This window comes from Rhineura floridana, chromosome 4, assembly GCF_030035675.1.
Source record: "Rhineura floridana isolate rRhiFlo1 chromosome 4, rRhiFlo1.hap2, whole genome shotgun sequence".
Classification (NCBI taxonomy): domain Eukaryota; kingdom Metazoa; phylum Chordata; class Lepidosauria; order Squamata; family Rhineuridae; genus Rhineura; species Rhineura floridana.
Window position 1 is genome coordinate 172,561,141 of NC_084483.1, and position 25,715 is coordinate 172,586,855.

The 25,715-nt window shown below is 40.1% G+C and overlaps 1 protein-coding gene across 1 annotated transcript in view; it reads left to right on the forward strand.

Moving 5' to 3' along the window:
* Nucleotides 1-25,715, forward strand: part of LOC133384497 (spermatogenesis-associated protein 7 homolog) — a 102,068-nt gene that overhangs the window by 25,361 nt on the left and 50,992 nt on the right. Inside the window, exons 3-4 of the mRNA XM_061626443.1 lie at nucleotides 7,787-7,879; nucleotides 16,966-17,013. Coding sequence (XP_061482427.1) covers nucleotides 7,787-7,879; nucleotides 16,966-17,013 — 141 coding nt within the window. The remainder of the gene's footprint in view (nucleotides 1-7,786; nucleotides 7,880-16,965; nucleotides 17,014-25,715) is intronic.

Sequence of the window (25,715 nt, forward strand, 5' to 3'; positions counted from 1 at the left end):
TGCAAAACTGCAATGGACCAAAATAGGGGTAGCTAACATGGTCCTTTTCAGATGTTGCTAAACTACCAGTCCCATCGTCCCTAACCATTGGTCATGCTGGTTGAGTCTGATGGGATTTGTAGTCCAACATTTGGAGGGCACCATGTTGACTCCCTCTACTTTGGTCCAGTTTCAGTTAAAGCTTCAGTTGCCAAAAGAATCACCTGCCCAAATAATTATAATGATGCACAGGGATGTAATTCCTGTGATACACCCTGTGCCAAACTGTATCCAGCAATAAGACTTAGCCAAAATCTAGAAGGGGGTATTAGAACACATATTCTCTTTGTGTTGGGCTTTGTATAATAAGAACTGTAGTCATTAAGTCTTTCATCTATGAAATCTTCTCAATGTTAATTAGATTCATTCATATAACCAATTAATTGACTATATATGCATAATCGGATACAACCTCAATAAATTTTGTACGTCGCCCAGAGTGGCTGGATAGCCAGCCAGATGGGCGACTAAGAAATTGAATAAATAAATAAATCTGAGGTGGTTTCTTTCACAGAACCCCTCATACTCAAATCTGACGATGCTGTCTGCCATCATGAAGGAACAGTATCTTTGATTTAACTTTCATCACATCATAACAGAGCCTGTTCGTTTCCCTCTAGCAACAATTCTACATAGTCTTTGCTTGCAAGAGGCTGCATTATACTTTTGCCACAATTTTTCTAAGCCTCAGTTTGGCTTGACTATTATGGTTCTATAACTTCTGAATTCTGATAGCTGTCTGAAATTTGCTATGCTTTCAAGGAACCTACTTTTTCTTGTAATATTCAGACTTTCATGCCAAGCCAACCACATTACTATAAGTGATTGCTTTTTTAAAAAAAGATATTCATGTCATATTTTAATATATAAAATTAGAGATGCTTGAAGAATTAGACCTTTGTGAATTCCAATACAAACTGGCCTCTGTAGCTCCTAGACTAATGTGTGGATTGGAACACAGTTATCAACCAGATTTCACACCTGAATGTTCCAACATAGACCTTGTCTTAAAAAAAAAATACCAAAGTACATTTAAAATGTGTATTTTAAGATGTGATTTAGAAATGTGTATGTAAATGTGAATTTTTGTGCAGGGTTTTTTTCTAAATCTCAGAGTAATACAAAAACAGAACTTGCCGGTAAACACATATAACAGTGATGCAGACCAAAAATAGAACAATTTTATAATAAGGACTCAGAACCATTGGTTCAGCTGGTCTACTTTTGTTTAAGTTGACTGACAGCAGTTCCGCAGTGTGTCTTTCCCTGTCCTGTTACCTGGGATCCTTTTAAGTAGAGAATCCAGGGACTTGACATGGGACACTAAGCTATGGTCGCTTCGCATTTTAATTGTTGCATGTCAAACAATGTCTTTCTTAAAAGTGGCTTAGTTGTGCAAGAACAGTTGTTCTTTTAGTTTTAACTACATAACTAATGACATCATGCAACCATGAGCAAAACACACATGTATGGATATGTTCATAGCCTTTTCCTGATGTGAGCAAATGACTGTTTTGGAAAGAAAATGCCAGACAGTGTCTACCAATGTAGCCTTGGGAGCCAACATTAGAAAGTGACTTGTGAGTGCCTTATTTGTAAATGTAACTAAAGATCTTTTCTTGAACAAGTGTTTGGATTTTTAGGCATGGACAAGGTTTTCCTCATGCATTCCTTCCTAGGGATAACATTAAACGCTCTCTCAAACTGAGGTTGGTTGGTTTGTTTTTACATCGCAACAAGTTTGCAATCCTTTCTACACTGTGGAAACCAAAACTACAATCCTATGCACACAATCCCACTGAATCAGTTGGATTTGCTTCCAATGAATCTTGCACTGGATTCAGATGCAAAGGGATCATTCAGTAATAGTAGCTGAACTACTCCCCATTGCTACCCAGATGACATAGCATAATAACAATCCCATTTTGCAAAAAAGTGAAAGAGCCAGAATTCGACCATATGAAGCTGAGTTATCAGACAATTAGACCATCCAGCTCAGTACTGGCAGCAGTTCTCCAGAGTTTTCAACAAGGATCTACCAGGAGATGTCAGGTGTGGTGATGTCCCTTTAAGAGGTTTGCTTAGTTTTGGAGGGAAACCCTCTGCAAGGTAGTTATATGAGGGTGGAGCCTGAGCAGAGGAGTCAGACTGTGGAAGTAGTGGAAGAGGCAGTTAGTACAGCACATAACAGAGGACTTGGTTAAATATTAAAACAATCTTCTGTTTAATAAATGAAACATCATACTTCAGAAGACTGGCATATACCTTTATTGGTGCATCAGAGAGAGAACATCACATCAGGGATTGAACAGGGGACCTGCTGCATACAGAGCATGTATTTGTAACACAAAGTGACTCGTCCTGTGATTCGGCCCCAAGTTATAGCCCTTCACCAACGAAACGCAAGCCAAAGTGACTCACCCCATAATCCAGCTCTAAAGTTCCAAAAATGCCACTCATTTCCTGTTTTCCTGTGTGTGTTACTCATATATTCCAGTCAGCGGGGCTGAACTGCTGTGGGCATAAGGGCCAGCGCAAGTGGGGAATGCATACAGGAAAACAACTTTCATGTTACCACTGGCACCTTGGCTTCCATTTCCAGAACAGGTCACTTTGACCTAGACTGCCCATCAAGTATGAACTCTTAAGATTGCTTTTAGTCTTGCCTTACTCCCTCCAAATAAAAATGCTGAAGCCTAACATGATAATTAAAATTGCCTCTCAGGGACCCAAAGCATTCAACAGTCAATCACTTTTCCAGCTCTCCAGCTGCAACGGCAGACTTGAACTGACCTAGTAAAATATTTACAGACAAGATCCAGTGTTGTACCAGCAGAAGTGACAGGGCATCATCTTCCTCTCCTTCCCCCTGCAGTCCCCCTTGTGGACTTAATTTGCCCCAGAGGGTCACCAGAATAGATTTTGGGTGCACATGGAGGCTGCAGGGCAGAAAGGAGGAAGAGAGAGCCCCATCTGCCTGAATGAAAGTCTGTTGGGCAAATGGATGACCGCAGTTGGATCAGTCACCCTGTCTTCCAACGTGAGTCTGCTTAATATTCAGAATTGGCCATCGTAATATTTGGGCCTAATATGACCGGATTATTCAACAACCGAAAGCTTGTGCTGGCTTTTCTTTTCCTCCTGGAGGGGAATTCTCCAAGATCCCCCTACTCTTCTTAAGAAGCAGGACAGGGGGTTGAGCATGGTTTCTGTGATGAAGAAAACATTTCTGTTAGGGTTGCCAGGCTCAGGGCCAGAGACTGATCCTGTATCTTTAGGAGAAGAGAAAGTCAGCCAAGTGCAGGTGTTCTTACAACACTCTAATGGGAAAAACCACAAGGTGGAATTCCCCCTTCCCTCTGCACAACTTTTAAAGATACAGACAATGTCTTGGCCTTGTGTTGTAAATCTTTCTCTCCCCCTCCAATCCTATTTTTAAGCAATTAGGCGGGCTTACTTGGTATCACTGCTTTTATTTGGTACAAAACTAATACTGATTTTTTTAAAAAAAATGTTCTGCAATGACCAATTGGTTTGGACAATAAACTGTTACTGTATATGGGGTGTATCTGTATTGACATCTCCAATATGTGTGTATATGGTGTCTTTTCAACAACCCTGTGAGGTAGGATTGCTGATTTGAAACCAAGGCAGTTCACAAGAAATAAATCAATTTAAAATCCAATAACCATAAAAATAAGTATAAACAGTTGCAAAACAGCTTAAAGTGGCATGATTCTGAATTTTGGGTTGAGTGAGTGAAGTTCTTTGAGGTTGCAGTCCTGTGCACACTTCCCTGTTTGAGTAAGAGACACTGAATACATTTGGACTTGCTTCTGAGTAAATATGTATAGAATTACACTATATATATCTTTACAGGTTGTGTAAATAATAAACATCTTTGACAGTCATACTTATATTAAAATTTCTTTATACTATGTCTCAATATCTGATTTCACACTATGGTTGTACATTATTACTTCCTCTACATTTTAAGTGTGCCCTTCTTCCTTGGGGTCATCATGATTCCCCTCTGTTGTTTTCACTCTGAGGAGCAGATTAGGCTGAAATGTTGAGTAGCCCATGGTTACACCGTAACCTTTGTAGCTGATTTCCATTTTTAAAGTTTTTTTAAATGATTTATATGCTGGCTTAGTTTATGAAGTAATGCATATTATCCACATAATACATTTAAAGCATATCCAACTCATATTTAAAGCGCATTACTTCCCCCAAAGAATCCTGGGAAGTGTAGTTTCCCTCTCACAGTTATAGTTCCCACCATCCTTAACAGACTACAGTTCCCATGATTCTGTGCTGGATTCATGTGCTTCAAATGTATGTTGAATGTGCTTTGTGTGTCTGTCCTAGTATGCTGTGTATTCATTAGTGAATTGAAAAGAACAATTTTAAAAGATAATTTTTAAACAGGGGAAGGGCTATAACTGAGTGGTAGGGCACATGCTTTGCATGCAAAGGTCCAAAATCCAATCTCTGGAAAAGACTATTACCTGAAGAGCCAATGCTAACCCAAGGGAAAGAGACCCAAGGTTCATAATAACTCAGAAATTCATTTATGTATTTTATTTACAGCATTGATATACCACTTTATTGTAAAAAACCTCAGAGTAGTTTACAGAAGGAATTAAAACAATAAAAGTATTGGCAAAAACAGTTAAACACAGTTATTAAATAATGAAACCAAAAATCAGTTAAAAGATAAAAAAAACATCATAGGTTCTACATGCCTGGGTAGGCTTGCCTAAACAAAACTGTTTTTAGCAGGTGCTGAAAACGGTACAATGAAGGCACCTGCCTAATGTCAATAGGTAGGGAGTTGCAAAGCATAGGTGCTGCTGCACTAAAGTATTGATTTCTTACAAGAGCAGAACAAGTACTATGTGGCAACTGTAGTTGCTTCTATGGATGTAAGGGAGTGAGGTCAGAGGGTAGAGAATTTTCTTAACTCTTACTCATTTCTCAAACCTCTCTGTGCAGTAAAGGATCAAGTCTGTAAAGAAGCTTGCAGCAGCCACATTAAAAGGCAGGCAGGGCATTCCAGGCATAGGGTTGCCATCCCTTCTTTGATATGGATGTCTTTGCAGAGGATCCCTAGTCAAGTCTTACAAACAGCATCCTAAGCATATCTACTCATAAGTAAGTGCTGTTCTATGGGACTTAGTTCCTTAGTAAGTGTGTTTAGAATTGCAGCCTTCAGGGACATCCTTCCTTACTCCTGAGTGCTCCCATCTAACATCTCTACAACACTAGGCTTTCTTCCTAAAGTGGCCTTTTGGTGACTGGCCTGGCCTGAAGGCACTTAAACCCTTCTTGCCAGAAGCAAGTAGGCTAGACAATTTTCCCTGTCCAGGCTCCCTAAGCAGGTGAGAAGAAATGATCCCATCACTTCAGCTGGACCTGGCAACACCCTCATTTAGCTAAGATTTCTATCTTAATTTCCAGTCAGAGAATGTGGTTTATGCTTAATGACATTACTAGAGCTGAAATCGCAGGGTTTGGGATACTTTTGACTTGGCCACCCTAGCCAGATGTAGTCATGGAAAATTCCCATCTGACCATGGGGTGTCTCCTCCTCGGCCCCACCTTCTCCTCCTTCTTGGCCCACTCACCTCTGGTTTCTGTGCTGGCTGCATAAGGAGGGGCCTCTGTTCCTCCCCAACCTGATTCAGACTGGGACCCCATGGGGAAAGCTGCATACATGTGTTTAAACCCTTTGCCTCTGCTGTGGTCCTTATATGTATGGGTCAATACCTGAATTTTGTATTTGGGGGAAAAGCTCCCATTTCCTCCAGTGAGAGCTTTTTAAATACCTGTTGCAGGAGTGTGAGGCCTGATTTGGGCCTCCGTGGATGGTATAAAGTTAAATCAAGTAGCCATCCAGAGAAGCTTTTCCATATTGTCAGGGGTCTGATGACAGCAACTCCAGGAAATCAAGTTTTAGACTCTTCGAAGGTCCACTATGAATTGTTTGCAAGGCACTTGGAGGGTAAAGTTGCTCGCCTCCATAGCAATCTTGATGCCCCATCCACATCTAGTGTAGTCCACAGTGAGGTCCTCAGTGCAACATCTGCTGCAACTTCTTGGGAATGGTTTTAGGTGATGGGGTCTGATGACGTAGACAAGGTGCTTGCAACGATGCAGCCAGCAACATGGTCCTCTCGACCCTTGCCCTTCTTGGATTATTAAAGCTTGCTGGGGGGGTTTCATCAAGTGGATCCAGGGTGTGGTCAATGCATTGTTGTGGGAGGGAGGGGTTCCAGCCACTGAAAGAGACAGTGATCCAACCACTCCTGAAAAAACCCACTCTGGACCCATTGGTTTGTGACAACTAACGACTGGTCACAAATACCCCCTTCATAGGGAAGGTGATCAAGAGGGTTGTGGAGCACCAATTGCAAATACTCTTGGATGAAACAGATTATCTTGACTCATTCCAATCTGGGTTCAGGCCTAGTTATGGGACTGAATTGGCCTTGGTCACCCTGGTGAATGACCTTTTATCAGGAGAGGGACAAGGGAAGTGTGACCCTGTTATTATTACTTGATCTCTCGGTGGCTTTTGATACCATTGACCATGGTATCCTTCTGGGCCAACTTGGTGAGATGGGTATCGGAGGCACTGTTTTACAGTGTTTTGATCCTATCTCCAAGGTCGTTTTCGGATAATAGCATTGGGTGATTATCTTTCTGCCTCCTGGCAGTTTTGCTGTGGACTGCCGCAGGGTCAGATCTTGGAAAAGTTACCTTTTCGAACTACAACTCCCATCAGCCCAATCCAGTGGCCATGCTGGCTGGGGCTGATGGGAGTTGTAGTTTTAAAAAGTAACTTTTCCAAGCTCTGTGCAGGGTACCATCTTGTCCTCCATGCTGTTTAACATCTATATGAAACCCTTGGGAGTGGTCATCAGGAGATTTGGGGCAAGGTGTCAGCAGTACGCTGATGATACCCAGCTCTATTTCTCTGTAACATCTGAATCGGGAGAGGCCATACAAGCCCTGGACTGCTACCTGGACTCAGTGGTGGGCTGAATCTGAATCCTAACAAGATGGAGGCACTGTGGGTTGGTGGTTCCCGAGTTCAGATAATTGGTCAGTTGCCTGCTTTGGATGGGGCCGTACTCCGTCTGAAAGCGCAGGTCCATAGTCTGGGGATGCTCCTGGATCCATCTTTGTCACTAGAGGCCCTGGTGACCTCAGTGGCTAGGAGTGCCTTTTACCAGAGTTTTTGCTGCCTGATAGAATATTTTAGTGGCAACTTTTGATAGCAAAGGTAATGGAAGAAAGCACTGAAATTTCCTGAACTTTTATATGTTCTCACTTACTCTTGCTTGATCTGAAAAACAAACAAAAATATAGCTCCATATTTGTTGCAGAGTAAAAATACACACATGCATTTCTTTCCAGTTTTCCACCCTTTTAAATCTTTCCAAATGAAGATGATATTGAAGATTAAAGAACAACAAACACATATTCTCCCTAGAGTTATAATGGCAGATAATACATAAAAACTGTTTTTTAATGAGAATACATAGAAAGAACTCATACATTATTTATTGCAACCCGTCATGGGTAATCAAAGAAACAAAGACGACGCTATGCTGAATTATCACTTATTTTAATTCTCGTTTCTCATACTGACAGTGTATTTCTTTGCATGTGTAACAATCTTTTATGTGCAAGATATTTCTCCATCCCATTGACTGAAATACATTTTTTGTTTTCTTAGCTTTTTCTCCCAGTTCTTCTTGCAAGCTGTCAAGTCAGTACATCATTCAAGATCACATGTCTACACATTACAGAAAATTGCTTTCTGCCAAAGGTATTTGGACCGTAGGATAATAACTATGTCCATCAAGCTGATCGCATCAATTTAATATGGGTCTGGTTTAACTGGAGGTTGGCTGGCTTTTTAGCAACTGGTAGAAAAACTTTGTAATACTTATTTTTTTATTTAAAATATTTCCTTCTCAAACCAAAACCAAACAGAGGGCCCATCCATACCTAACCGCAAAATCCACTTTTTCTGTATTTGGTCGGTGGTCTGGAGATCCATACACAGGGATGTAGTGATCCAGAGTCTCAGGGGATCTTAGACGCCTTACTTTTTTGGGAGCAGGGTCCCAGCAGTGTCCCTATGTCTCCACCGTCCTGTGAGCCAATCAGCATGAAAGGGGAATGTGTGAGCCACTGAGAAGAGTCTTCTAACATGTATCCTTGTCCTTTCCTGCTGATTGGAGTCAAATCAGAGTGAAAAGAGGTGAGTCAACCACTGAGAAGACTCTTCTCAGTAGCTAACACACACCCCTTTCATGCTGATTGGCTCATAGGTACATCTGTTGTTGTGGGAGAAGTTGCACGTGGGAAGAACTGAGGAATGTGGAGATAACAGAGAACAAGGAAATGAGGGAGGTGTGTGTGGATGTGAGCAGACATGGCATGACTGTCATGAAGGGAATCTACACTTCTGAATTTGTCACTACACTATTCTCTATACATGTCTTGTTTGTGGTCAGATCATGATTGTGAAAACCTGATTACCAAAAAGTTTTGAACTGATCCTGGTTCCACAGAATGCATTTCAAAGGAAAAGAACCAGCATGGTAATTGTAGGCCTGAGAACTCTCCTTAAAGAAGAGGAACAATTTAAAGCATCTGGTTGCCTTTTGGTCTGCCTAAGATGTCCTTTCCATTGTGCATTCATGATGATTTGTGCTCATGATGGTGTTGGGGTGATTATACGCAGTATCACTTTCAATATTGTTTGCACCTGCAAAAGTTTCAAGGCAATCATACTGCTTTGTTTCCAATCAGTATAACTTCCTGCTGAAATCCTATTACTTTTGTATACCACAAATTGCACTGGCTGCACATTAGCTACTGAATCAAGTTCAAGGTTCTGGTTTTGGCATACAAAGCACTATACAGCTTGGAATTAGGATACCTAAAAGATAGTCTTACCCCTTGCATACCAAGTCAATCACTGCACTCTGCTGGTGAGGGCCTCCTGCAGATACCATCTTTTCAGGAGGTCAGTTCTGCACAACATAGGAACCAGACTTTCAGTGTTGTGGCACCTATCCTTTGGCATTCCCTCCCTTTAAATATTAGACAGGCACCATCTGTGTTATCTCTTCAGCACTTTTTCAACAAGCCTTTTAAGTAGAGACTTATCCCAGTCTGCATCAGTGCTGGAATCGTGTTTTTAGATGTTTTTCAAGCTTTTTTTTAAAAAAAGATATTTCTTAAGATGTTTTGTTTTAATATATTTAAAGTCTGTTTTTAAGATGTTTTAGTGCTTTTGTTTGCTGCCCTGGGCTCCTTCTGGGATGAAGGATGGGATATAAATTTAACAACAACAACAATAAATTACTCTGGTGTGGGTGTTTTTTGTCCCTCTTTTGCTGTGCTACATTGCAAGAATGTAAGTATTGCAGTAACACTGGGGAAGTATCAGAGAACTAACAAAGAATGGTGTGTGGATGATCCTGCATAAATCTACCACTAATGAACTATTATTCCATCAATGATATGTTATAGAATATACCTGCAAACAAAAACCAGTCTGGAGGAGTTCTCTCTCTCTCTCTCTCTCTCTCTCTCTCTCTCTCTCTCTCTCTGCCATCATGCCTAGGCATGCCTGTTCTCCTTTTGTTTCATGTTTGATGTAACATTTTTCCACCTTTAGCCCTAATACATTTAATTCACATAGAAAAGAAACAGCTATGATTATTGCAGGCAAAGCATCCAAGCTTTTGCAAGTGAAAAATCTCATGCTCATAAATGCTCAGAAGCATATGAACTACCTGAGGGTAACACAGGGCGGCATCCATAATTCACACCTGCTAAGTTGAACAGCTCCTTGTCTCTGCTCTCTCTCACCACATCATGAAGAAGAATAAAAAAGGAGCCCAACAGAATATGAAGGACTTACATGACTTTCAGTGGATTCTTTCAGTCTGTTGCATTCCTTGGAGCAGAAGCCAAAATTTATAGGGACAAATTCTTGGCACACCAGGACCTCAGGTAGTATATCTCATTTGTCCAAATCATGTTTGAGTTTTACTTTTACTCCCACAATGAAACTGCTCACTAGAGCAAAATCCAGCATGCTCTTTTTAAACAGCATGCTGCAAATCACAGTTGCATCTGACACAGGTTTCAGGCATTCAGAAGAAATATTCCTCAAAGCTCAGTTTCAGGTGTTTAAACTCTGCACAGAGTCCTATTAAACAATCAAAACACAAAATTAAAACACATAAAGAATTTCTTGAATGCATCACAAATTTCTTCTAGAACTTCTCTACCCTATTTCTATTTCTCTATTTCTCCTTTTCATCTTCTTCAGGTGAGGCTGTCAATGTGCTGAACCAGTGCCTGGCTGCAACAATGGACTGGATGAGGGCTAATAAACTGAGGCTCAATCCAGACAAGACTGAGATGCTGCTAGTGGGGGGTTCTTTTGACCGGATGGTGGATGTCCAACCTGTCCTGGTTGAGATTGCACTTCCCCTGAAAGAGCGGGTTCATAGGTTGGGGGTTCTCCTAGAACCATCTCTGTCACTTGAGGCTCAGGTAGCCTCGGTGGCACGGAATGCCTTCTACCAACTTCGGTTGGTGGCCCAGCTACGCCCCTATCTGGACAGGGATAACCTGGCTTCAGTTGTCCATGCTCTGGTAACCTCCAAGTTAGATTACTGCAATGTGCTCTACATGGGGCTGCCTTTGAAGACGGTTCAGAAGCTGCAGCTTGTGCAAAATGCAGCGGCCAGATTGGTAACAGGGACCAGACAGTCTGAACATATAAAACTGATTCTGGCCTGCTTGCATTAGCTGCATGTATGCTTCCAAGCTCGATTCAAGGTGCTGGCTTTAACCTATAAAGCCTTACATGGCTTAGGACCACAATACCTGATGGAACACCTCTGCCGACACAAACCCACCCGTACACTACTCTCAACATCCAAGGCCCTCCTCCAGGTGCCTACTCCAAGGGATGCTGGGAGTCTGGAAACAAGGGAGAGGGCCTTCTCAGTAGTGGCCCCCAAATTATGGAATTATTTTTGCAACGAGGTGCGCCTGGAGCCAACACTGTTATCTTTTCGGTGCCAGGTCAAGGCTTTCCTCTTCTCCCAGGCATTTTAGCTTTTTTAAATTGCTTTTTAAAAAATATGTTTTTAAATTTGTATATTTGTTTTTAATGTTTTTAATTGTTGTAAACCGCCCAGAGAGCTTCAGCTATGGGGCAGTACACAAATGCAATAAATAAATAAATAAATAAATACTGAACTAAACATAGAAATGAAGAAAAATGGCAATTGTGTCTAAACAAAATATCTCCTTGTGATAATATAGATAGTGCACTGCTTATTATTTCTTTTTCATAATGCCACCGTATCCTTGAGATATTGACATAGCATATTAACATCTATTGTTCCCTTAGATGTTCTGGTTTTAGTATGAGCTGAATCATGCTTAAGGACTGAAAACATTCCACCTGAATGAATAGGTTTTGCTTTTACTCCCAAGCTAATTTACTGACATAGTTTAGATTTAAAAAGCATTTCCCCGTCAAGTTGGCTTATTTTGACCGTTGGGAGTTCATGTTTTCTTGTAGTTGGTCTGCATGAGCTCTCCAGATGTGCTTTGCTTAATAGATATTTATATATGTAATTCTGAGTTCATGGCATTCACAGGTAATTTAAAAGAATGTGAGGGATTCCACTCTCAAAATTCTACTCACTACCAAAAGTCGGCTCAGATTAAAGACATCTTATTAAATAGCTTCCAAAAAATTATTGGGCTTCAGTTTTGGTAGATCTGCACAGGAAAAGAAGTTTCCCAGTTCTGGACCATCTATGGAAAACATGTTTTGATGCATTCTTGATACATGGATATTATGCATTGTTGTGATGTCATTAAGGAGGAGTTCCACTTTGCTTACAGACATTGTAGTGAGATATGGGCCATGCACTGATGTGGTGTCATTAAGAAGTTCTACTTCAACCACACACATTGTGGTGAGATATCAGTTATGAATTAATGTGGTGTCTAAAGGAGTTTCACTTTAACCACATTGTGGTGAAATGAGTCAGGTTCGGACAGTCTTTCCAGTGTATGGATGGAAACTCTGCTTAGTTTCTTTGGACTTCTAATGAGGTCTTCCTCCTATCTTCATTCTAAAACAGCCAGCAGAGGAAATTTTAAGAAGTACCTTATTTACAAGCTGTCACTGTCAGAAACAAATGTGTTTGATGGCACCTTGAGACTAACGTTTTAAGAAACTTGTTATTACAAATTGGCATAAGCTTTCTATGGCTTGGTATCCTCCAATGTGTTGCATTAGAGGAAGGTTCTGCCACCATTTGCCACCAAAGGCAGTTCCTTTAACACCTTGGCTCAATTTCCATGTTAGTTGAATATAATTGGAAGTATATCAAGCTACACAGGGTAAAATCCCAATCAATTAAAGGGACAGGGATAGTATGTTATGTCAAATCTTTATAGTGTCGAAAGAAACCATGATCTCTGTTAAACCCCTAATTAATACAGTTCCATTTCTGTATGAACTCCTGCTCACTGATCTCATGTCCCATGCATCCATACAATTTGACCTTCCTAAGAACGGTAATTCTAAGGTGTACTTGAGCAACAGCTGGTTATTTCTGATTAAGATAAAATGGTTGCTGCTGGAGCGTATGAAGAGCACTCACATCCATGCATTGATTTTCATGTTTGCTTAGGATACATGCATCTACAGCAGTGGTTCCCAAATGTTTTTCCCCCATGGACCACTTTAGGATTGCTGGGGGTCTTGGTAGATCACTTATGGATTTTTCAGTCTGTTGTAGTGATTGTAATCTCACAGAATTCATTGTAATACAATAAAATACAAGATAAGAAATAAAAGAAGCCATTAAGATACTGTTAAAAATCAAAGTGAATATTCAGTGCAATGAATGTCACATATCCCATCTTCAACCACATATACACAGACACTCCGTGATCCACCTGAATAAAACTTGTGGACCACTGGTGGTCCATGGCCCACAGTTCTGGAACCCCTGATCTACAGGCTAGTCCTCCATGTTTAGGGAATAATCTCTTCTATACAGTACCTCTTATTCCTCAGGGTTCTTAGTAGCCAATTTGTAGGTAGTACAGTGAGGCTGTGCTTAGCATGGAACCAAAGAAAGGCTGGGCATTTGTTATCTCAAGAGGTTTCACGCTAGCTGAATGGTGGTTGGAGACCAGACCCCTACTGCTGGTCAATAGAGTTTTCCATGGGAAACTAATGCTTGATTTGGATTTTACCCTGTGCAGCTTGACATACTTCCAGCTACATTCAGACAACATGGCAAACAATTTGAGCCACAGTGTTAAAGGAACACATTAAAAGGTGCCAGAACCTTCCAATACTGTGATGCAATGGAGGATATCTCTGAACCAAGCTGCAGAAAGCTTGAAATATTATTCATACATTACCAGAATTCTGTAAGAATCACTTCCTCATGAGCTGGTCCGACCCTGCTCCAGGAGGACCTGTATTGATTCCCGGTATAATCTGGAAACAGAACCTTTCTTCCTGCTGTGCTAGAGTATATCTGGTCTGGGTTGACCCATTGGGATACTGAGAGGTAGCAGGCATTTCGCTAAAATATTTCCCACTACCCTATTTGCTCTCATTACCAGTCATAGTATATTCCTACATAGCTTGGATTCAATTCTTGCTCTCCTAATGGTATCACTTCATTGCTCCTCCAGTTACTGTTTCTGGAGTCATCCCTGGGATGAGGAGAACTGTGCTCTCCAGGGTCATCTTAAACACCTGCCTCTGGAGGCCATTTCTAGGTTGGTGGAGTAATCCTTCCAGGTCCTACAGCAGCATGCTGGGGCAAGCCTTGATAGGCCCATATCTTTATCATGTCCTGTCTCATGATATCGCAAGCACTACAAAGGCAACTGCATGGTGTTTGTATAATACACTCATTTTTGTTAAGAACATCTTGAATGAAACATCATCAGCTTAGTTTGGTGTCATTTTTCAAATATTTCATACACATGTCATTCAATTACTCTGTTCTCCCACTTTTACAACTGTGGAGACTGTACATTCACATCCAGTTAATCAGCTTCCTTTGCCTTACAAGCCAAAGATTGCCAAATATATTTAATTCAGAGTAAACCCCTCTGACTTCACTTGAGCTTACTTTCAAGTAAGTGTTCACAGACTGCAGAATAGAATAATCAGACCCCAGGTACTACAGGGAGCTGAAAATCTTCTGCTTTTTAAGGTGGCTAAGGCATAGCAGTGCAATTGTTTACTTATAGGAAGAGGGTAAAGACATTGCCCCTACGCAGGAAGTATTCTGTTTGCAGTCAGTGAGCACTTCAGTGTACCCAAAGGAAGAGAGCCATTCAGAATAACAAGGGATTTGACCCGTTGACCTTTAAGAACATAAGAACATAAGAAGAGCCTGCTGGATCAGGCCAGTGGCCCATCTAGTCCAGCATCCTGTTCTCACAGTGGCCAACCAGGTGCCTGGGGGAAGCCCGCAAGCAGGACCCGAGTGCAAGAACACTCTCCCCTCCTGAGGCTTCCGGCAACTGGTTTTCAGAAGCATGCTGCCTCTGACTAGGGTGGCACAGCACAGCCATCATGGCTAGTAGCCATTGAGAGCCCTGTCCTCCATGAATTTGTCTAATCTTCTTTTAAAGCCGTCCAAGCTGGTGGCCATTACTGCATCTTGTGGGAGCAAATTCCATAGTTTAACTATGCGCTGAGTAAAGAAGTACTTCCTTTTGTCTGTCCTGAATCTTCCAACATTCAGCTTCTTTGAATGTCCACGAGTTCTAGTATTATGAGAGAGGGAGAAGAACTTTTCTCTATCCACTTTCTCAATGCCATGCATAATTTTATACACTTCTATCATGTCTCCTCTGACCCGCCTTTTCTCTAAACTAAAAAGCCCCAAATGCTGCAACCTTTCCTCGTAAGGGAGTCGCTCCATCCCCTTGATCATTCTGGTTGCCCTCTTCTGAACCTTTTCCAACTCTATAATATCCTTTTTGAGATGAGGCGACCAGAACTGTACACAGTATTCCAAATGCGGCCGCACCATAGATTTATACAACGGCATTATGATATTGGCTGTTTTATTTTCAATACCTTTCCTAATGATCGCTAGCATGGAATTTGCCTTTTTCACAGCTGCCGCACACTGGGTCGACATTTTCATCGTGCTGTCCACTACAACCCCGAGGTCTCTCTCCTGGTCGGTCACCGCCAGTTCAGACCCCATGAGCGTATATGTGAAATTCAGATTTTTTGCTCCAATATGCATAATTTTACACTTGTTTATATTGAATTGCATTTGCCATTTTTCCGCCCATTCACTCAGTTTGGAGAGGTCTTTTTGGAGCTCTTCGCAATCCCTTTTTGTTTTAACAACCCTGAACAATTTAGTGTCATCAGCAAACTTGGCCACTTCACTGCTCACTCCTAATTCTAGGTCATTAATGAACAAGTTGAAAAGTACAGGTCCCAATACCGATCCTTGAGGGACTCCACTTTCTACAGCCCTCCATTGGGAGAACTGTCCGTTTATTCCTACTCTCTGCTTTCTGCTTCTTAACCAATCCCTTATCCACAAGAGGACCTCTCCTCTTCTTCCATGACTGCTAAGCTTCCTCAGAAGCCTTTGGTGAGGTACCTTGTCAAACGCTTTTTGAAAGTCTAAGTCCACTATGTCCACTGGATCACCTCTATCTATATGCTTGTTGACACTCTCAAAGAATTCTAATAGGTTACTGAGACAGTTGTCTCATATACTCTTCCAGTATGTTCTAGCTGAGTTGCAGATGAAGTTATCAATTTGGACATTTCGTGCTATATTAACAATCACATCTTGTGGGCTCCTAGTGGGAGAAAGGGCAGGATATAAATCTAATCAATCAATCGATCAATCAATCAATCTTGAAGCTTTTTTATATATGGAGTAAATAACACATTGTGGAAGCAATTTACCAGAATGTCTTCCTTGGTTAATGAGTGATGTATAAGGTTGCCAGGCCTGCCCTCCAAGAGGTCTTCTGTATCTTTAAAAGTTGGACAGGGGGAGGGACAATTCCACCTTTTGGTTTTTCCCATTACAGTGTTGCAAGAACACCTGTACTTGGCTGACTTTCTCTTCTCCTAAAAATGCAGGATCAGTCTCAGGCCCTGAACCATGCAACCCTAGGATGTACTATTTACATAATTAATTACAAGGGTAACAGCAGAGATGTTGAAAGGCACCCTTATCCAGAGCTTTTTTGCATGGCCACTGGATTGGGCTGATGGGAGCTGTAGTTCAAAAAAGTAACTTTTCCAAGCTGTGCCCTTATCATAGGAATGTCATATTTAATGCTTAATTTTGTTCTAAAAGGCAAGGTTGAAGCAGTTGTTCATGGTACTGAGATGAAACCATGCAAATTGACTTAGGGAAGGTCCAGATACATGTAATTTTAACAGCGAGCATACTATCCCTGTTTCAAATATTATGCCCAAACAGGAAACATCTATCTGTGTAGGAGGCATGACACCATGCATACCAGTCCATGCTCATTCTTCCATATGCAACCTTAATCATTGAAACTCACAGTACTGTGTTTTATTTAACTACAGCTGAGGATTTGGCCTCATAATCAACGAAAAAGTAATATCTACCACAAATTATTTACTTTGTTATATATCTCATGTTATAGTTCAATTTATGTTTAGATAAGTAGGTTACTTGCGAGCACAGTTTTAATTGAATCCAGACTTTCAACAACCCTATCACTTGTAAACAGGTCACTCATTACTCTTTCCTGTAATTTGAAAGCTAACTAATGAAAACACAGATAAACTTTTTTTTGTTAATTCAGCTGCTGTTGATTCATCTGCTCCAAAGAGTTTGAACATGAGCACTAAATGTAAGTATAACTTGTTTTGCTTTCAGAATAATGTCTGGCCTCACCTTATTTGCTCTGGAAATATTTGTTTTGGACTATCTCTCGCTCTGTCTCTTGAAACCTTCATGCCATTTCCAATAACCACAATACTTTCAGCATACCATATGGCACCAAGGTAGCAAAAAAGATGGCCTGCCACTTTAGTGTTGTGTGTATTGCATGGGCTGGTGCTGTTTCACCTGGATTCTTAGCATCTGTTTATTAAAGTATCTGTTAACATATTGAGATGTCATAGAATTCCAATGAAAAAATTAACGGAGCAGAGATTGCTGATGTTTGCATATTTGTCCAGTGTCCAGAATGGGAATCAATCCAGTAAATACGATCCGTATTTGCTGCTGTTGTTGCTTTCAGTCCGCAAATGATACATCATTGATTACAGCCCCCCCTGGCCTCCCTATTTGCATTGCATTTCCTTTGCATTGAAACAAATGGGGTGGAATATCATAATCACAACATAACTTTATGCGTTTTTAGCGCTTCTGTTTGCCGCCCTGGGCTCCTGCTGGGAGAAAGGGTGGGATATAAATCAAATAATAAATAAATAACTTCAGTGATTTATGTAATTTTGCCTCAGCAGACAGTGAGAAAAATAATGTAGTTTTTGGTGGAAGACAAACTGCAGTGGAATGGAAACAGTGCTTCATGTGACAAATACAGGGTGGAATAGAAAATGATGTGTTCTTACATGTCTGTAAACATATATTTGAATCTGTTTCCTACAATATTTACCCATTACTGGTAAAGCAAATGGCAGTATCCTGAACACAAAGAACAAGCACAAAGGATTTTTTCAAGCTTAAGGCTGTAAGCCATTATATGCCATTTATTGTAAACACAGGAGCATTGCTTTGTGTCCTAATGCCACCTGTAGGCAGAAAGTGATTTATTTAGATTTTTGACCACTCTTTCCCTGTTGAAAAACCATGGATTACACAGGAGATAAGACTGATCTCATGCTTGCCACTTAAAAGTGCTTTTAAACCTCTCCCACTATTTGTGTGAGAGAAATAGAGATTTAAATCTTCTTACATAATGTTTTAAAATGGAGGGGGGACCTTTTTCAGCTTGAGGGCTGCACTCTCAGTCCACTCTCATAGATGACCTTCTGGGGCTGCATTCCAGTGGTGGCTGAGCCCATCACGAAAAGGGGGTAGTGCAGTGGATATGACTCTTACCTTCGTACCTACCTACTATTTCAACCACACAAAAGGCAGAGGGTTCCACATACATGAGCACACACACACACACATCAATCCTCCATCCAGGCAGGCAAGAGGTACTATCACAGTTCAAGGACACATTCATTCCCTTCAAGGGTATGGCCTTGAGGCCTAGAAGACTGTATTTGGCCTCTGATTCTCCATACCTGTTTTAAAACCAGCAGATGGCCGTTCAGGAAAGTAGATCTGGAGCACAATCCTACAAATGTTTATTTAGAAGTCAGTCCCAGTACTGCCCTCTGCAGGAGTTCACCCTCACACAATCAACGATAGTGTGGAGAGAAAGAACTGTGCCAAATGCCCTTACCATCAGATTCCCCTGTCCCTGCCCCCTGCCATCTATGCCTGGGGGAGAACTTCTGAAGGGTGGACCCTGTTCCTTGTGTGTAGGATCCCTCCCTGATGTAGAACCTTAAACCAAACAGAGTTCTTGGAGTGGGGGGAGCCCACATTAGAAATAGGTTCTACTCTTAAGGCCATCCCTCCAAACTGTAGCTAGGACACAGGGGCAGGGCAGCCCCACTGTCTCCCTCACATGATTGTTAGTGATGTGAGGGTGAACACCTGAAGTATGATTTCTGTGTCACCTGTCTAATGATATAATGGTGGTGCCACCAAGGAGTATGGCCCATGGGATGGTGACTCATGACAGGGCCTTTTCTGGGGTGGTACAACACTCTGCATGGGGAGATCACAACATAAGAATATAGGAAGAACCTGCTGGATCAGGCCAATGGCCCATCTAGTCCAGCATCCTGTTCTTACAGTGGCCAAGCACATGCCCATGGAAAGCCCACAAGCAGGATCTGAATGCAACAGCACTCTCCCCTCCTGTGGTTTCCAGAAACTGGTATTCAAAAGCATACTACCTCCAGCTGTGGGGTCAGAGCAAGTATCATAGCTAGTAGCCATTGATAGCCTTATCCTCCATGAATTTGTCTAATCCTCTTTTAAAGCCATCCACGTTGATGGCCATCAGTACCTCCTGTGAGAGCAAATTCCATAGTCCAAGTATGAGCTATGTGAAGAAGTACTTTCATTTGTCTGCCCTGAATCTTCCAACGTTTAGCTGCATTGGATCTCCATGAGTTCTAGTGTTATGCAAGAGGCGCAAAAACCCTTTATCCACTTTCTCTATGCCATGCATAATTTTATACACTTTTATTATGTCACCTCTTACTCACCTTTTCTCTAAACATAAGAAGTCCCAAATGCTGCAACCTTTCCTTATAGGGGTATTACCCTTAGAGTGCAAAAGTTTGATCATTTTGGTTGCCCTTTTTTGAACCTTTTCCTACTCTACAATATGTTTTTTTGAGATGAGGTGAACAGAACTATACACATGTGTATCTGTTCCCTACATTGATGGCATTTGGATGCCAATGAAAGGCATTTCTGTTCATCCAGGCTTTTGAGACATGAATGTTTACCAAAGGTTTTAGCAGCTGTTGTTACATTTTATATTTTTTTTAATTATAGAAATGTATTTTTAGATACTTTTATTGTATAGATTATATTTTTATGCTGTTCACTGCCCTGGGCTTCCACAGGAGAAAGGCTAGTACAGAAATGAAAGACATAAATAAAATTATTTTTATTATTTTTATTTAGATAAAGAGCCTGATGGAAGACATGCAGATCATAAGCAATAAACAAGAAATAGATGAAATATTTTTGCACAAAAACGATGTTACAGGCAGGCCCCCAGGGAGCATTATCCTACTTCTATGGGAAGCCTTTCATTTGTCTCCAGTCTTCTAGTTCTGGTGTGAATAATCCCCAAATGTCACAATCAGTCCATGCAAGCAGACCCCTCTCCCCAGCTCCTACTGAATTCCAGATTTTTTCTGGAGTTTATCAGCTACCACTCTTATTACCTTCCAACTTGGTTCTCATTATCGGACAGATTATCTGCTGAGCAAGCACTCCTCCCCCAAAAAAATTCCCTGTAGAAGTGCTTTAGAAAGATTAAAGTGCAATCTCCTCCTTATGAGAGAAACAGCAGGACTTACATACTCTAGCAAAAAGAAGTCTGGGGAGAAAGGAGTAAGGTTATACTGTATAGCAAAATGTTGTTGCTATTGCTGCCCTTAGTCTGGAAATTGGTTTTAGCTCATTAAGTAGCTTGGCACGGATATAATCTATTCATCATTGGCTTTGAACCCTCCTGTGCTTCTCCATTGTCTGTTGCATAGCAGGTATTGCTTGCCTCTTTTGTGTCTCTATGAAAAAATGAGTTAATGGGCAAAATCTGCTGCCACTGGACATAGTACAAGCCACATATATACATGAATATGTAATAAAATATATGAATGTCCCCAAATTACATGCATCAACTAATGGACCTTGTTCACTGGGCTTGACTTGGTGTACCACTAAAAAAATGAATGGCATACCTAAATTTTCTTATTATATCTAAGTATAGAAGAGGAATTTTGTTGGCCCATTTAAAACTTTTGCACTCTGAGATCTTAGATGATGAGATTTTTAAGGATAGGAGCAATCATTCAGAGAGTGAATCAGTCTCTCGTGTTCTTCTACTATAGATTTTATCAAAGGGTTAGAGAACACACAATGTGTTTCCAGGGCAATCCTTGGAGACCCTTTTGAGTATCTTGCTTCAAGGCATTATTACGTAACAGGTGGCAAAATATCTGCATGTTGTAGTCTGTCATGACACGTGGATCTAACCAGGGCTGTGGAGTCGGTACGCCAGACCTTCGACTCCGACTCCTCTATTTTTCTACTGTCCGACTCCCACTCCGACTCCTTCATAAATGGCAAATGTATATTAACTAGTAATAACAAATTTATTGTAGTAAAATGGTAGCACAAGGCATTTCATCACCACCACATGAATCCAGAGCTTGGGAAAGTTACTTTTTTGAACTACAACTCCCACGAGCCCAATCCCTGGGGCTGATGGAAGTTGTAGTTTTAAAAAGTAACTTTTCTAAGCTCTGGATTCACGTGGTGGTGATAAAATGCCTTGTGCTACCATTTTACTACAGTAAATTTGTTATTACTAGTTAATATACATTTGCCATTTATGAAGGAGTCGGAGTCAGTACATTTCTATCGACTCCGACTCCACCCAAAATTGCTTCCGACTCCGACTCCATGACTCTGACTCCACAGCCCTGGATCTAACAGTGATCTGGCATTAGACCTGAATACAACTGCTATGAGATCTACTATGATTCTTGATTCTTAGCATATCAATGTTAATAATTAATAATTGGTTCTACTGAGGTTATGATTTTTGCATTTTATATTTTGTACTCTGTTTATTGGTTGGTTGACCATAGTAAACACTTGACTGATTGAGTGATTGATTGAAGCAATGTCAAGAGTGTTTTTAGGCTAAAAAAACCAGAGCTATGAGATACAGATCTTAACAAATATACGGTGAAGTTTTTTTCAGGGGATCTAACAATTATTGGATTAACAGCCTAGAATACTTTTGAATATAATATTCTGGCCTCAACACACAGACTGTTTCTATCCAGTCAGCTAAATTCACATCCATCTTATGCTTTCGTGTACATCAGTCTTCAATTTAGTAACAACTTGTACAGAACTTGTACAGCAAACAACTTGAAGATGATCAACTTCTTAGCTATAGAAGAAGGATTAATGGATAGTTGAATCTGACTGAGAAGGTATGGGTGAAGTGAAAAGGCAACACAAGGCCAGGCCCTCCAGGCTGCCAATCAGAGTATCAGGAAACAAGGTTAGAGGGTTGTTTTTCTTCTTCTGAACTAGCTTAAACATAAACAGATGACTAGGAACAACCAGCCCCTGCATGGTAATAAGGTAATAAGGCTTGATAGTTGCTAACAGATTTACAGAGGGAAAATTATAGCAGAGGTTAGGGAGAAATATTACAAATAGCACAATGCCCACTTGAAGCAGAATATACAATAGTCGTGGGCAATGCTTGTTTGGCTTAAATATATGAGGTGCCGGTACTCAGATCTTGATAAAAGTGTCCATGGCTGCCAGCTCAAAATGTCTGCTATGGACAGCAAACAAGAGGTGATAGAACTCTGTACTGGTGAGTACCATCACACAAAAAAGTACTGGTTGTCAGAGATAAAATTTTCTCATTTTCCAAAACATGCAGAACAAATGTCAAGTAAGGGTAATTTTAATGTATTGTCTCAGTAGTTACCTGTTAGAATTTGGATCCCCCCCACCATCCCTATTTTTGTTAAACTTCAGTGCTATTAAAGCATTTCAGTGCAATCAATCAATCAATCAATAATTTGTTACGGTCAAAGACCAGCTATAAAATATAAAATATTTAAAAACTATAAAAAATCACCTTTACTTTTGTATTCATGTTTTTTTTAAAGTATGCACTGATTGACAAAAATGATCACTTCATTACCACAGGTAAATTAGATATGAAGTGACTTCTGAGACCTAATGAACATTTAATTTAATTGAGGCTGCAGTTCGCCTGGGAGTAAGCCCCACTGAGTTCAGTGGGACTTACTTCTGACTAGACATTATAGGGCTGTCCTGAAAAGGGTTAGGTGCAGTAAATCATTTAGCATAAGCTCTAGTCACCCACCGTTAATGGACCTAATGTGCAAATAATTATTTAGATATGCAATGACTTAATTGCCAGCAAAATAGTTTCCTGCTTAGTATTTGCATTTGGACAGCTACTAGATGAACAAGGGATATTTTTCCAGATAGAGTGATTTAGGTATATTAATTTTCTGTTGTGCAGGTTTTGCAGTAACTTTTTTTGATACATCTAAAAACAACAGTAGAGAAGACTTATTCTGATTAATGACATTTCGACTGATTAAAAATAGATTCAGTTTTTTAAACCCTTGAAGGTTATAAAAAGTGGCCAACACTGTTATAAATATGGGCCCTAACTTAAGTGTCTGTCATGCTTAATAACATCAGGTTTTTGTCCTTAATCCATTAAAGCTCATAAAGATGCACTCACTTTTTGAGAGCAGAGTCTGTATGTCACCTATCCCACAGATGGGGAAAGTAAATCCAGGTAATAGCAAAGCATAAACATAGAAAACTTTTTAATAGTTGTGGATGACTTACAGCATGGGTAGCGAACATAGTATTGTCTAGGTATTGTTGAACTACAGTGTTGTTTTCAAAAGTTTTTATTTATGGTTTTCCAAAAAACAAGTGTTACAATGCATACTCTGGATTCCAGAGTACTTGTACATTAATTTTTTTACCAGCAAAACAATAACAAGAACCCATTAGCCATTTCAAAAGTCATCTTAGATGGTCAAACCATAACTGACTATATGTGGCTGATTAATTGGGTGGTCCTGGTTACTTGCATACTAAATAAAGCAATACCAAGTACTAATAAATTTGTCAGAGCCCATTTGTTTGTTGTGTGATTTTAGTCTCTGAGTAAATTCAGATTCAGGGTAAATTAAAACAAATAGGGAGCATTATTTATTTGACAATAACCCAAATGCCTGGAAAAAAATAACAGAAATGGGTTGGGGATCATTTTTCTAACACAAACTAAATTCCAGTGTATTGAGGGGTAGTAAAATGTTCCAGATATATTTTAATGCACTTTGGCATTAAAATGCAGAACAGTGCAAACTGTGGTGTATAGCAAAATGCAGAACAGTGTAAAATGCAATTAGATTCTGATCTACATGTTAGTCCAGGAAGTCAGTTTATATTAGAATTCATAGAAAATGAATTCCTCAAGTGTTTCTAGGTTGCATCCATAGTCTCATGTTTCTGGCAACTGCCTAAGCTCACTATCCTCTGAAGCCACTTTGACCATAAACAGGGCTTCTACAAATAAACTTAAATATGTAACTGAAAAGTGAAATGGAAAACCACGGGTACTGTTATTTGTAGCATTAGTGCTATTATTATCATCATTACAGAAAGACATGAGCTTGTTTCCACTGGAAAAACATATTAAGGCTCAACCAAGTATTTCATCATCTATAATTCATGCATTTGACCAAAAATAATATTTTCAATTAAACTGATTATTGTTTTTAAAAGCTACTTCAGAGCTAAGATTAGTCCTTTAGGCCCTTTGATAATCAGCCTGAGAATCTGCAGGGACTGCATTTGTTTTTAAGATGTTTTAGAGTGGTTTTTAGTGTTTTTGTTGGTCATCCTGGGCTCCTGCTGGGAGGAAGGGTGGGATATAAATGTAGTAAATAAATAAATAACTTTACTGATATGGCGATTGCATTGACTCTGATTGCTGGAAAGTAAGCGTCTGATCTTTCCAGGTAAGATGTCTTATTTTGATCATGAAAAATCATAAAACAAGGCCTCAAAGCATACATTAAGGAAGGGCAGCTTGTTCAGTGTGAGGGCTGGGAATATGTAATCCCATAAGTATGGTGTCTAAATTACATTAGTTATGTATTTATTTAATTCCATTTATGGATTCCCTCCCATAAAATACCTTGAAACAATTTCACAGTAAAGACATCAGCAATAAAAACCATCGCACAATCTCTTATCTAAAAATAAATAAAATAAATAAATAAATAAAAACAATTATAACATTTAAAAAAATTAAAAACATTTTAATGTGCAGAAATAATTAAAATACTTCCATATGCAAAAAATAACACAGACTTGGATAACGATCTCAACTTAAAGGCTTGTTGAAAAATGATGGTCTTCAATAGGTGCTGCAAAGACAATAAAGATGGTGCCTGTTTGATAAGTACAGGGAGGGAGTTCCAACAGGTGGGGGTCTCAATGCTAAAGACCCTATTCCTATATTGTAGGGAATGGGCCTCATGCTGAGTTGGTATCTTCAGAAGCTCCTTCCTGCAGTGATCAGTTAGATATATAAGGGGTGAGATGATCTTTTAGGCATCCAAGTCCTATTATTTTGTATGCATTTGGCAAACAAATGCTACAGCTTCTACATCTTTGCATTCTTGATTCCATGCCTTGAACATTTCTTCCATCAAATTTTCAATAATCTCTCTGCAATCCAGGGGACTAACAATATATATCCCATTCTAAATGTAAATGTACTGTCTTCAAGTCAATTCTGACTTATGGCGACCCTATGAATAGGGTTTTCATGAGGCTGAGAGGCAGTGACTGGCCCAAGGTCACCCAGTGAGCTTCATGGCTATGTGAGGATTCGAACCCTGGTCTCCCAGGTCGTAGTCCAACACCTTAACCACTACACCACACTGGCTCTCCTATCCCATTTTATATGCATCAAAATCATATTTATTTATTTATTTATTTATTTATTTATTTATTTATTTATTTCATTAAACTTATAGACCGCCCCATAGCCGAAGCTCTCTGGGCGGTTCACAAGACAAGAAACATCAAAAATACAATAAACGTGTAACAATAGAAACACATTAAAAGTTTAAAATGTTAAAAATTAAAACAATATCAGCGCATACAAACATGTTAAAAAGCCTGGGT